The sequence below is a fragment of the Sceloporus undulatus genome, chromosome 5 (genome assembly GCF_019175285.1).
Source record: "Sceloporus undulatus isolate JIND9_A2432 ecotype Alabama chromosome 5, SceUnd_v1.1, whole genome shotgun sequence".
In the NCBI taxonomy this organism is placed as follows: domain Eukaryota; kingdom Metazoa; phylum Chordata; class Lepidosauria; order Squamata; family Phrynosomatidae; genus Sceloporus; species Sceloporus undulatus.
The window spans coordinates 166,719,473-166,734,142 of record NC_056526.1 but is presented as its reverse complement, the minus strand read 5'-3'; the positions used below and the strand labels follow the sequence as shown (position 1 = coordinate 166,734,142).

The 14,670-nt window shown below is 37.8% G+C and overlaps 1 protein-coding gene across 4 annotated transcripts in view; it reads right to left on the bottom strand.

Annotated features, from left to right (window-relative positions):
• Positions 1 to 14,670, bottom strand: part of LEF1 (lymphoid enhancer binding factor 1) — a 130,667-nt gene that overhangs the window by 19,947 nt on the left and 96,050 nt on the right. For 2 of the 4 annotated variants that reach the window (XM_042469988.1, XM_042469990.1), the window contains 4 exons: positions 13,714 to 13,876; positions 6,260 to 6,367; positions 4,055 to 4,103; positions 2,288 to 2,328 (listed from right to left, as the gene is read on the bottom strand). In XM_042469988.1, the coding sequence (XP_042325922.1) occupies positions 2,294 to 2,328; positions 4,055 to 4,103; positions 6,260 to 6,367; positions 13,714 to 13,876 (355 nt within the window). In that variant the 3' untranslated portion in view covers positions 2,288 to 2,293. The remainder of the gene's footprint in view (positions 1 to 2,287; positions 2,329 to 4,054; positions 4,104 to 6,259; positions 6,368 to 13,713; positions 13,877 to 14,670) is intronic. The other 2 variants (XM_042469989.1, XM_042469986.1) reach the window with 1 other exon arrangement.

The following is a 14,670-nucleotide window of genomic DNA, read 5'->3' as shown; positions in this document are numbered from 1 at the left end:
GGGGGGGGGGGGCGCGAAATGTTTTCTTCTTCCTAGGGGGGGCATGACAGAAAATAATTGAGAAGCACTGCCCTACACTGTGGAATGACTTGCCAGAAGAGATTTTACAGCTGAAAACGCTGTCCAAATTTTAAAAAGCACGAAAGATCAGTCTCTTCTGGCAGGCTCATACAGATGATTTTTAAACTGTGAATTTTAAACGAACTTTAAATATGGGTTGTTTTAATATATGTATGTCTTATTTGTCCTTTTAAATTGCTGTGTTTTAACTGATGTGTTTTTAACTAATGTTGTGTATTTATTAATTACTGTTGTTCCCTGCCTCAATCCAAGCAGAGACATGGATGAGAAATAAATACTGTATTATGATGACAATGATTGTTGTTATTGTTATTATTTATACATTATTAAACATTTGTGCAAGAAAAACTGTAAAATCAACTTCTGTAACAGAGTTGGAACCATTCAGTTCCAACTCTTACAGAAGACTGTAGATGTAGGTCCCTGTTCATTTTAAATTAAGAACAAGTTCTGCTTACCATTACATTTCTTTCCATAAAATTAGTTTTATTAACAGATATACATAAAATCTATATTTGCATATAATAAGCCAGGAGAGGACATTTTGGAGGCGGCAAAAAGAACAAAATGAGGAAGATTTATAATGAAACAACAGACAGAGATACCTCTGTTTAGAAAGCCTATGACAAAGAAGCTCTTTTTTACAAAGTCTTTTTATGGGAGCCTAACCCAGCCCAACCCAGCCTCCCTGTTTTGCAGTCTTCTGTCCAGGTGGAAGGTTTTTGTGAGTTTTGTCTTGTTTTTGTTTTTTAGAATTGGCATTGGGAGTATGGTGAAAGAGGGCTGGAAAAAGACACACTTTCAGTGATAGGTTATAGCAGTGTGTCTGTAGTAAGCAATATAATGAAGCTTGACCTGGGGGAAAAGGGGGTTCTACTCTTGATGATCCTACTGTAACTCTTGTGTGCTGACACTGAATAGGCAAGGTAAACAGCTGCCTCCAGGATCAATTATTGAGCATGTCTGAAGAGCAAAACAAAAAGAAAAGGGAAATGCTTGTCTCGCCAGCTACCATAAATCATGAATGTGAAATGGGAAATGGAAATCAAAAGAAAAGTGGAAGCTGCTGAAAGAAAAAAATTAACTCTAGTATGCATTTCTAGAGACCAATCTTCCAAGTGGGCTTTAGAAGGTTCAAACTGTTTTGTTTTGCAAGGCTTACATGACCTGGCTATTTCAGTTCACACATGTAAAATGTTAATTTTACTGAAACAAGTGACCTGTTCTTCTTGTTTTTGTGGTGTAGGAAGTTATCCCTATTATGTCCATGTTGTTTCTGCTTCTGGTATCAAAGTTTTTTTTAAGAAATAAGCCCAGGAACACATCTAATTTGTTAACTGATGCATACCTGCAGTTCAATCAATTAAAACTATCAACATTTTAGGAAAATGTATAGAACTTATTTCTGATTTTATTCTTGGTTCCTGAAAGAAGACTGTAACACTTAGTTCCTTTGCCTGAAACACACTTTAGTTCTTTTGTCTGAAAATTTACAAACACAAGTACTTAATACATCTATTACTCAGGTTTGAAACCGCTTTCGCACTTCTAGCAGAAACTGTATTCAGATGTACGTACCATCATTATTGGCATTAATTTCAATATGCACCATAATCTTTGCAGCTTTAATTCCCTTGTGAGTAGTCCTGGGGCCTTCACCACGCCCAGCACTTAACACAATTATGGAAGACGAGAGTCCCAAGAGGTAAAATATGAAGCCACTTCATTACAGTATTTATAAATATGAAATTCAAATGAAATAATTCATGAGAATATCAAACCAATGCTGCCTACCCTGCCAAGTCAGCATTATTCTATAGTGATTAGAACAAGTTGATTTAGGTGCTAAGAAATTGTTCTAATTTGTTTCTAATGACACATCTTGCAGCGTGCTGCAAGCCAAAGTGGTTAACTGCTTGGTGATATAATTTTGTACTTCTCAGACAGACTTGCAGCTAGTCAGTGAGGTATAGTCAGTTTGGTTATTGTAAAAGAAAAAGAAAAAAAGAAAAAAGAATTGGCACTAAAAATCAAAGCCGGTATAAAAACCATCAATCATAAGAGCATTCATTTGAGGAGAAAGCACATTTCAAATCGTGTGCTATAAATTAAAGATTTTTTTCCCAAAAGTAAAATATGAGAAAAGCTTACAAGTTCTTATTTTTATATATAAATTTAGCAGAAAGGCTTTTAGAAATTTTCTTACCATGCTTCAGATGTAGGCAGCTGTCATTCGTGGGGCTGCACCTGTAGAAGATTGTTGTTCTTTAACAAATTTCCATTAAATAATGTTTTGCATACCTCAAATAAAAGATCTTATGCTAGAATGTGAATTGCCAATTGATTTCCTCTGACTTTCATGGTTCTTATACCAGCTATTTAGTTGTTTTTTCAAAAAGAAAAGAAGTGAAATGACCTCACTGATGCTTTAAGGTGACATACCAGGAAGCTGTTAAGACAATTTCTACTGTCTTTTAAAAGTTTTAGTCAAGGACCAAAGGAGTGCATACTGGATGTCCCAGAATTCCCATACACAATCAGTCTGTAGGATATCTTCACAATGAAGGAATGTGTTAACTCCTGTTGTTGCTGTGTTTCAGTGGCTCCATATGTCTGGCAGTTACTGGAGATAAAGGCAGCTTGATGAGCTTCCAGCAGTCAGTCAATCAACTGCACTGGTCTGCTGACCTTTTGTTTTTAAAACTGGTTTTTAAAAGGGTTTAAATCTGTTTTTAAAGAAAATCTTTGTATTTTATTGTACATGACATTGGAAGGCCTGGTAGGCATAAAAACTGTTAATAACAAATAAATATATTAACAATAAAATAATAATAAATAATGAGACCTAATGCATAACAGAGATCAGAAGGTTGGGCATCCAGGAGAGCAGTGTGATAGTTAGATGTGAGAGGTGGACAGTAAAGGAAACAGATAGAAGGAAAATCAACTCATTTGAAATGTGGTGCTGGAGATAAGTGCTTAGGATACCATGGGCAGCCAAAAAGACAAACAGATGGGTCTGGGGACAGATAAAGCCAGAAATATCCTTAGAAGCCAAAATGATTAAACTGAGGCTGATATACTTTGTACATACAATGAGAAGACGTTGATCACTGGGAGAGAGAATAATGCTAGGAAAGGTAGAGGGTAAAAGAAGGAGGGAAAAACCACATGCCAGATGGACGGACTCAATTGGGGGGGGGGGGACATGGGCAAGGGCTTACAGGAACTCAGCAGAAAAGTGGGAAGATGGGCTTCTTGGAGGTGTCTCATCCACAGGGTCACTATGAACTGAGGTCAACTCAAGGGCAGACAACATCAAAAACAACAATTCATAGCATGTGCAAGAAGAGATCCTCCAGTTACTAACTGTTGAAGTTAGATTGGGGTTCAGAGGGAGAAGCAGAGGTGCTGAAATTGGTCAATGTGTGCTCTATGCATGAATAGGTAAAATGATAGCAGTTGTGCAGCTGCTGTGAACCGATCTTCAATGGCAGTGACTGCAAGAAGAGAGATCCTACACTATGTGAAGGTTGTGAAGACTGGCTGTCCAGTAGAAGATGCTCCTTTTCTCATTGTCAGTATAACTTTGGCAAAAACAAAACAAAACAAAAAAAAAAACCCTGATCATTATCATAAGCAAAACTTGTATATCTCCAGTTGTTGAGCCTGATCTGACCTTCAAAGGAATGCAGATTCCTCTCTTATTTCCAGATGTAGAAAGAAGCAGTACAGAGCTTAATTTCATGAATTTTCTAATAATAATGTTCACCATTTGACACTTCTCAGGACACAGAAAGACAAGGCAATAAAGACAGCATGTTTTAAAATGTTGTTAAAATATGTACCATCCATTATGGAAGTCTTTATGCAAAGAGTTTTATATATAAAACTATAAATAAGCAACAAAGCAAAGGGCTGAGTTTTTCAAATGCTATAAATATTAAACAAGATGGTCTACCATGAAACATACCTGATGTTGATTCTTGTAGCTTCTCTCTCTTCCTCTTCTTTTTCTTTCCCTATGGAGTGAAAGAAAAAAAGGAAAAGGTCTATGGAAAAGTTGTTGTAGAATAGCATATCATCAACTCTCTTCCAAATTACTTAACTGTGTCTATGAAAACATAATAATACTCCAAAAGCTACTTGGGATCATCTTCACATTTGAGCAATGTTCAGTTGCAAAGAATGCTATTTCTTTATAACAGATTTCATGTTTGTGTATTAAAAAAGCCTACACTAAATGAGCTTAAGCATTACCAACAGTCAGAGGTAGTAGCTGAATTAAAGTTTGGAAAGTATTTATAGTAGAAATTCCCATCAGCTACTGCCAAGAATAATAATCAGCAGATACCATGAATAACGTTTTTTTTGGGGGGGGGAGCAATAAGGACTGAATCTAAATTAATTGTTAGTCCCAAGTAGAGTAGACCCAAAGAATCAATGCTGTTTAAATGTCAATTCACCAATTCCCCACTGATTCAGTGGGTCTATTCTAATTGAGACTAACAATTGGACTGTGCCTATAGTAATAATTATCGACAAACTAAAGCTGTATTTGAAGCCATGTTTCATATTCTTGATAAGTACTTGTAAGCCAAAAGCCCTTTTTAGATTAAATTAAACATTAGTAATTTGAAATGCTGCAGAATTCAAAATGCAGAATTTCCAAAACATAAACAGTTATCATCTGTTCTCCAATGCCAAAAGTGAGAGGATGGGCTGAAATGGAGACAAGAATCTTTAAAAAAAAAACAAAAAAACTTGGTTTCAGAAATGCTGTAATGAAATAGCTAGAACTGGGAAGACTTGGATTCAAATCCACATGCAACCATGAATTCTCATAGGACTGATCACTATTTTCAGCCCAATACACATCATTCATCCTACTTTAAAATGGGAAGGCGGAGAAAATTTATATTCCCCAGATAGTCACATGCCATTACTACAGTAATGAATTCTAATTCTAATGACTGCCTAGAAATATTTGTATCTGGATATTTGCTAGAAATATAGCAAAATGACTTATATCTGGGCCAACACTGTCCTGGAATAGATGGGCCTTTGAGGCGCCTTCGTCACGTGCGAGGGTTGTCTGGTGGGCGGACCGCCCACACTCCCAGACAGGGTGGCGTAGCTGCGATGTCATCGCAACATCCCTTGCGCTTTGCGGCGTTGCAGTGATGCTGCAAAGAGGAGCCGCTTCCCGGCACTCCTTTTTTGCTCCACAGGAGCGCCACACAATTTGGTTGCTGCAGTGCTCCTGCGGAGCAAAGAGAGGCACTGGGGAGGCGCCTCTTTCTGGCAGTGTGTACCCTGCCACTGCAATCTTAATTATAAGTATTTTCTTAGACACAGTGTTGAGTCACATATAAACAAACAAACAGATAAATGTTTTGGGTATGCACCCTCACTGTTGGCATAACCTATGTGTGAGAGGCAACATTTTCAAAATAAGGAGTAGGTATGGCATTAGGTTTCTCTTTGAATACTTTAGTTAGGAATAATCAAGGTCCAATCTTAGTTAACTCCCAGGCAAATTGTTCTTTGGTTTTCTTCAGTATGGATTTTTTTCCTTGAAAACACACAAAGAATGAGGCACTTTAGAAAGTAAATAGCAAATGTATTAACAGAATCATTATTAGATTTTGCTACATGCATTCTTAAACACTGCTGATTTAAACAAGGGAACTATAGATGAAGATGACTGTTTGGTTCAAATAAAAATGTGAAATTCTGACTGCATCCCACTCTAGCTACTTACAACCCTCCCCCCAAGATTAACACAAAAATATTTTCACGTAACCCAGATTAGTTCAAAAACTATCCAACAAACCTCCTTCAAAGGAGAATCATTGCCATATGTATCTGTTAACCATGTGATATGTCAAAGGGAGACATATGTAAATCACTGCCCCCAGATGTTTTCAAAGCAATCCTCTACTATTTTAATTGCCATTTTTATTTATTTGTCACATGGTACAGCTTGTCCACAAACATACATAAGGCCAATTCCAAACCACTTTGGGTTTTTGTGAAAGGCATCAGAATGAGGCAAGAGAGGAAAGTAAACATAAGGCCAAAACTGGGTTGGTCTTCTGTGTCAGCTGCTCCCTCATGTCTTTGTGTTTTAATTGCATCAAATGCTAACTGAGGAAAATGTAAATGAGGGGCTTACATAGTTATCTCTTGCAGACCAGCCTGGATATAGCTGCATGTGTAGCTGCCTTTCTTTCCGAGCTAGTTCATAATATTTAGCTTGTTCTTCGCGGGACAGTGCATGCCACTGCAAATAAAGGAAGAAAGAATGAATTTTGTAATGTGCTTGAAGAAAATTCTGCACACAGAAGCATCTGAAGGGTATTATAACATTAATTTATTGTTCTGGCATGTGGGAAAAACAAAAACACATTGTAATCACTGACGCAGCACTGATGGTGAGCCAATGACGTTACACCCTCTACACAGAGCACTGTAATACCTGAAATTAGAAGGAGGGGGGTTTCTTTATTTCTTGCCTGAACTATGAAAAAATACAAGCCATTAGAGCTCTTTTAGTGAAAAGTTTGGGTGTTAAAAGTCTTCCATGATATTTCAGTGTGGCAGATGTTTAGAATAAGGCAAGTGTAGACAACATGTAGTCCTCAGTCTAATTGCAAAAACTCTTCAAAAGTAATCAAATTTAGATGTTTGATAATAGTTATCCACAGTCCACAGCACTAAAGATGAAATCGCCAAAGCCATACATCACCATGTATGGATGTGAGAGCTGGATAGTGAAAAAAGTGGGTATAAATAAAATCAACTCATTGAGATGTGGTGCTGGAGAAGAGTGCTGAGGATACAGCGGACAGCCAAAAAGAAAACAAATGAGTCCCTGAACAGATCAGCCTGAAATACACCTTGAAACCAAGATGATCAAATTGAGGCTGTCATACTTTGGCCACATCATCAGAAGACATGACTCATTAGAAAATACAATAATGCTGGGAAGGTAATGGGTAGCAGAAAGAAAGGAAGACCTTACACCAGATGGATGGACTCAGAGAGGTCATGGCCATGAGTCTGCAAACCTAAGCAGAGCAGTGGAAGACAGGGAGTCTGGGAGCAGAAAATACAAGTAAAGGATGATAAACAAATGGAAACAAAATGCCAAATGAAAGCTTAAAGCAAAAGACTACACAGTGAGTTGAAAGATACCATCAGGTTGAAAACATTGACTGGAACCTACTTGGCTTTGACAGGAGAGAGAAACAAAAGCCACTGAAATGTTTGGCGATTGTGGAGCTGGTGCAATATGAATGGACTGACAGACAAGTAAGGCTCTGTACAGACTGCCAGTTTGCAGCAGCCTGTGGCCAATTTTAGGGTTCCGGAGCACACAGCATCCACATTCTCCAGAACTCTAACACGTATGGATGGCACCATCTTTTATATGGCACTGTCCACATGGCAAGCATGGCACTGTGTCTGCACCTCCAGGTGCTGTGCTTGAGTCATGGACGTGTCACAATGCGCCAGTGGCGCATTGATGATGTTGTCCCCATGCACCAAAAAGAACCTGGTTTTTTTGGGTTCTTTTTGGTCCGGAGGGATGCCACGCAGTTTGGCTGCTATGGCGTCCCTTTGGAGGGAAACTGGACACCTCCAGCCCATCCCTTTGGGGCAGTCTGGAGAGCCTCTAAATTAGCTTATCAATAGCTCTTTGCAAATGGCCTTCAGTAGTAGAGGTTGACCAAAGGTCCAAAGCAAGACTTGGATTAAGAAGTGAAACTAACACTGATCTCTGTTTTTAAACCCATATAACTCTCACTTGTGACATACATTCAAGATCTTGCATGGTCAAAAGCATGAAGCTGCTTCTTTTACAGCCTAAAAACAATGAAATATTCTGTTTATTTATTTTTGTCATAAAAGTAGCACAAATCTTCATTCTTGAAGGGAGGTCAACTTTTCCACCATTATGCAATGTGTTCGCCCCCATCTTTCGGTCTACATTAATACAATCCACTTCCTCATACACTCAAAGTTTACACAATGTTTTTATTATTCAAGTTTTTACTGTTATTATTACACTTACAGCTGCATTATTGTGTCTATAAGAACTTCCAATCTAACATTCCTAAAATGTTCAAAATTCAAATGGCACCCCAGGCCACCATTCTAGGCTTTAGATGTTCTAGCACAAGGTGAGTTTTTTTAGCTTCAGTGAACTGCTTTTCTCTATGCACACATACACACCTCCAAGGCACAGCAGCTTTTGCTTTTGCTCTCAAGAAGCAGCCAGCTCCAACCCCCACAGCTGCTTGTCAGATGTTTCACAGCAGGAAACCAGGGTAGAAGATTGCTGCTTCCAAGAGCCATCCGGCAGGGAACATGGGAGGGGGCCAACAAGGGACAAAGATGAAGCACAGAAGGCACATGGTTTTTCCAAGGGGTTCATAGTTTTCTAACAGAATTAGAGACAGAGGTTTGGGAGGCTCCAAAAGGAATCACTTTGCAACATTTAAGTTATCTTCTCTCTGTATCAGTATTCTCACCAAGGTGTAATATCCTGAAAAAAGTGCACGGAGTATTCAAGGTAAGTTGTTGCCTATCATTTTAGCAGCACCTGGTTTTCTTAGTTAGCTCATTCTTGATTATCAATGTGCAGTTGTAAATTTGCACAGATTTAATTCATTCATAATATTGGTTTTATTAGTTCTTGTTGTAGTTTTGGAAAAAAACAATTTAGAGAGCAATTGTTACTTGAGTCTAAGAAATATATTACATAGCTAACACTGGCTAACATTAAAAGACAAAGCAGTGGATCAATGGGCAAAGGTATCTTGTAGCACCTTTGAGACTAACTGAGGGTGTATCTACACTGCAGAATTAAAGCAGTTTGACACCACTTTAACTGCCATGACTCCATCCTATAGAATCCTGTGATTTATGGTTTGGTTAGGCACCAGAGCTCTCTGACAGACCAATATATCTCACCAAACTACAAATCCCAGGAGTCCACAGGATGGAGCCAAGGCCATTAAAGTGGTGTCAAACTGCTTTAATTCTGCAGCATTGGTTTTAAAGGTGCTAAAAATGCATAGATTAACACTGTACAAACAGCACTTAAATCATTCTAGAAATTTATTTGGTTTTGCAGAAGCATTCTTTCAACTCTTCAAACCAAAACAACTTGTCCTCTTACTTTGTTGCTTTAGAGATGCCTCACTAGAGCTCTGGACAAAGTCCCACAGTACTATTTTTCTTCTACTACAAAGTGATTTCAGTTGAGTACCATCTGCCACTGTGTTCAAAGTTTGGCTTCTAGGAAGCCATTGAGAATGCTAGAAAAGTGATATTTGATGTAGCAAGCCAACAGCCAAATCCTCTGTGTGTTGGCAGATGCACACAGCCAGCTGACCTCAGGCTGAAGGGATTGTGTATAAACACAAGTAGGACTTTTCCTACAATTACTATGCACTCAGAAGGCAATTGAGTAAACAACATTACCCATAATTTAATCTGTATAGAACTCAACTGAGTGAGAAGTCCTACATGTTTCCAATTTCCCTGAACTGTGTACCTGATTTTTTAAAACTCTAATTCAATATTTGATGGATGGAAAATTGGAAAGCAATATGTGTAAGATAAGGTAGACAAAAATGGTGTGAAAGAACTCTAGATTACTACTTGAAGTACTGGGATAACCATGATCTATTCACTTTTGTGAATTATGATTAATTATACTAGGGGCTAAATTAAATGGGAGACATACTAAAATGAATAGAATTTCTTTATATGTGGTAATCATCATTTATTTTAGAGGACTACTCTAGTTGAGACCATTATTGGATTTTTGCAACATTGTGTGCAAAACTGCCTAGATATACTGTGTCCAAGTGAGAGTAAAGTGATGGCAAATCCGCTCTGAACAAATCTTGTTAAAATTGCCTCATGATAGGTTTGCCGTAGTGTCACCATAAGTCAGAAATGACTTGAATCCACACAACAACAACAAAAACATCTTTAGAAATAACTTTAGGGAATAAGTTATGAGTGAATGTATGTAGTGTGTACTTTTTCCAGTAGCTACAGGAGTTACAAGTTGGAAACAACCTAAAGGGACACAACTATAACAATTAATAGCATACCCTTCTGGAGGATGGCTATAGTGTTTATGTTGGAAGATTCTACTCAGATTCCTGCCTAGGTCCTATTCTTTGTACCTTGTAAGACTACTGCTCTGTTTCATGAAGGGTTGTGGAGTTACCTTGAGAATCATTTAAGTCATGGAGAAAGCTGTCAAAATACAGACAAGGGCTTAAGCTAAATCAATGTTTGTGAAATTCAGACTAGGAATTTCCAGTCTTGTGGCACATTTAGACTGCATAATAATCAAACACACAGAGCGTCCTTTGATGGAATTGGGCAGTAAACTTCATAGTATGCTTTGCAAATAGATCCCTAATCACTCCTGACGCCAAAACCCATTTTAAAAGCCAAGGGTTTAAGTAGTTGGCAAGCATAGCTCAAACTACAGAAATATCAGAAGAGAATGAAGGTCTCTGCTTATAAATGTGTTAGTCATATTTTAAATAACTATATTTTAAAAGGCAGACATCCTGCTTTGAATATGCTCACAAATATGGAAGCATGTGCTGCAATATATGTTTTAACATTAATGAAACATTACAGAAAATCTATTTCCTTTATTTGTTATTTGACATATTTAATTTGTTGCCTGCTTTACTTTACTGAACCCTTTCCTGTATTGTTATGTATTATTTACTGTATATGTATTATGCTATTATTTCTTAGATTGTACGCCATAGGCAGGTTTACTTTATCCAATTCATTGTTTGTATATAGCTACAGAGCTATATAAATAAAGAATAAAAAATCAGAATGGAGCAATTCATATGAGTTGGTTATAGACAACTGCTGTGATATAGCAACACACCACTGTTATCAGGAAAGGCTGACATAGCCCATCCTGCAGAGGATACAGGATAGCAAGGCAGTGGTAGGATTGCACTTTCACTAACCCATATAAATCCATGTCAAGTGACGCCTTTGAAAATCGCCTCCTAAGTTGTGGAAAAACTGCATACATGGCTGTTTTCTCTAGCAACCACTTTACACAATATTCTAGGCAAGTTTCTTGTTGAATATAAAACACGCCTCTCAGTTTGCACTGTATCCTAAAGGTGCTGACTCTACCAAACAGTTTTGCTTTATATTGTATAAAGGAGGGTGGGAGGAGAGATAGAGAGATTGGAGGATCAACATACTTAACACCTTCACTTGTAGTCTCTATCACTGCTAGAACAACACTGAAAGAAAATGAGAATTCCTCCTTCATGATTTGTGGGGAAGTTAGTTGAGTGAATGGATGAATAAACACAAGGAACAAACAGGCGGAGGAGAAAGAAATAACAGTGTGAAGAAGACAAGGGAAGATACAGCTGCTATACTGCCAGATTACTGAATTTTACTTAAATTCTAGCTATGTCAGTTAGCTTCTGTTTACAACAGCAGCTGCACTAAATCTCCACCTTTCATTAAGAAGGACAGCAAAAGTGCGCTAGCACCAATAGTTATGGGCATCTGATACCACTTTAATTATCACAGATACATCATATGGAATCCTGGGATTTGTAATTTGGTGAGGTAATGGTTACAGCTCTGTCCTACACAATTTGTAATAAGTAATAAGGTACTTAGAATGGTCTGCTAGAGAGCTCTAATACACTCCATTGAACTACAGCACTAGAACTCTCTAGAAGAATTCTAGAAGAAAATTCTAAATACGTTATTACACTACAAATTCAATAGGTCCGAACCATGACAGTTATAGTGCTAACAGCCAACTATAATTATGCAGTGTAAATGCATTCTAGAGCTTTAACGTTTGCTGAAGCTGACAACTATGAAGCCACTATTATTTTGCAGGAAATTAATCTTGTTTAGCAAAGTCACACCTGTAAGTGATGCCATATTTTTCAGCCCAAGAGTTATCAAATTGTAGGCTGACCCATTGATTTCTGCACTGTATACAGACAGACAGGGAGGGAGGGAGGGAGACTGTGGCAGCCCTAAATCATGAATTCAGGATCAGCCCAACCATGTGTTAAAAGTTTTGTTCCTTTCTTCTTTGGAGGAGCAGCAGTTTTTTGTATATTGATACTGCATTTTGCCTGGGAGCAAAAAGGGAGATGTTAAAGTGTCTGTGTCTGTGTCTCTGGGTGTGTGGAAAATGGGGTTGTATATGATAGCTGCAGCCAGAAGAATCTATGCACAAAGATGGAAAGAGATAATAATTCCTTCATGAGAAGATTAGTGGTTAAAAATTGAATGATTTTGCAAAATTCAACAAGTTAACTATGGTCCAAAACACACTGCAGAAATAATCCAGTTTGAGACCGCTTCAACTGCCCAGGCTCAATGCTAGGGAATTCTGGGAACTGTAGTTTTGTGAGACATTAGCCTTCTGTGTCAGAGAGCTCTGGTGCCAAATAAACTATAATTCCCAGGATTCTCTAGCACTGAGCCAGGGCAGTTAAAGTGGTCTCAAACTGGATTATTTCTGCAGTGTGTGTTTTGGACCTATGCTAATATTTGAGAAAAACCTTGGATAATTTTAAGAATGAATGAAAGATGCTGATTGACTGTATAAAAATAAGGAAAGTTCTGTTATAATTTTAGGTTTTTAGAAAAGGGATATACAAGTAGAGTCTTCATTAAGTTTTATATTGTCATTTAGTTCTGCATAAGGATTTTTTTTTTACTTTTACTTTTACCTAAATATTACAATATGATTTTGAGGTTTTTCTAAGTATTAAATAAACTTTTAAATAAAATAGGGGGGAGTTAGATTAGTATTGTTGAAGAACCATAGCTTGCTGGAAGTTACTGTTTTTGTTTTTTGTTTTGTTTTGTTTTAGCATTGTTTTAGATGCTTTTAGGGTTTTTTTTTTTTGTAATTCAGATGTGTTATTTCCTTGTATTTTTTTTAAGATACAATAAATTTAGTGTGTATTTGTTTGTTTCTTTTTGGTTAATTAATAAAAATGTTATTTAAAAAAAATTAACGTAGACAACTTCAGTGTGGCCGTCGCTGCATGAACCAATAAACATATTGAAATAAAATGTACCCAGAGTCCACTTCTAATTTTGAACCCAATTTAGATGATGAATTGCAATAGCCTCCAGAGCTGCAATTCACTTTTTTGTTTTGCCAGGAAAAATATATTTTGGGTAGTGGGGTTGGGGCTCAGGGGCTGTGGAAATGGTTAGGGAGCAAACTACATACTAGTATAACCAAATGTTGACTCCTCTGGATGAAACCACTTTTCTAAGAGCTATGTCAGATTCAACACTGTCTCACACATCTAAACCTCTTTGATGATGTGGGGAAGTAAACCTGCCATCTTATTTGTACAATACACATTCCTTACCTTTACCTCTACAGCTTTATGGGCATGACAAGACTACTTGCTTTTTATTTTAGGATCCATCATCTTACTTCCATTACCAAGTAAAAGCATAGTCAATGTGTAAATAAATAAGTGTAGGGGATTGGTGAATTAAACAACATATGAGGATTGAAAAATAGACATATACACCCCAAAACATGCTCTGCCATACCCTTCTGCCAAGGATCTGGTTGATAGCTGCACTTTCTTTCAGAGTACACTCTGCTACAACGTTAGCTCTCATCTCTTTCATGTATAACATGAAAGCATTCAGAGGTTTCTTAATATGAGGTCTTTTGGGCTCTTGTTCTTTCCTCTGTTCATGCTGAGGCTTCCTAAAGGTAGTAGGAGGGAAGAAAAATAGAGAAGGAGAGCACTTGTTACCAAATTCAGCTTTAAATATGGATGTTTTATACCTCCACTTTAAAGGATCAATTGGCTTCTCCCCCCCTCCCCCCATTTCTCTGTGGTCAAACTTAATTGGTTCTTGGTATTTGAGTCCACAAGGAGAAAACAGTAAATATATTTATCAGTATTATGTTGGTTACTTCTGATAAGAGTAGGCATTCTGAATCAACTTTTCAAATTGAGTAAATTTATAAGTAAATCTCATTGAGGGGCTCTGCAGACCGGCAACTTGGGCTGAGTTGGAGGCAGAGTTGGGGTGTAGTGTCTACACAATGCATGCCCCTGCTCCAACCCCAGGCTGTTGTGACACTGCATACTGCACCACGTGGTGTGTGGCACTCCTCTGGCGCTGCATCCGCATGACACAACACCAAAAGAGCGCCCCTTAGGGGCAATCTGCACAACCCTGAGTCAATGGATCTACTAGAGATGGGATTAACAGCCTTCAGGCCATCATAGTTTATAGCAGCTTTCTTTTCTGTATCCATTCATACCATGACTCATCTGTGTACACACAGAGGAATGTACATCTTCCCTACACTATTATTTTGGTCAACAAAGCAAGTCGACTATGGAGAAACCCTCATAAATAATGAAGCCAGAAACAACATGCAGATAGTGATGGTGTTGAGGAATAGATTTTCCCTTAATTTGAAAATCTTCTAAAACCCTGAAATGAGAAGATCAATGCTGCATCCACTGAGGCCTTGTAAAAGATGCA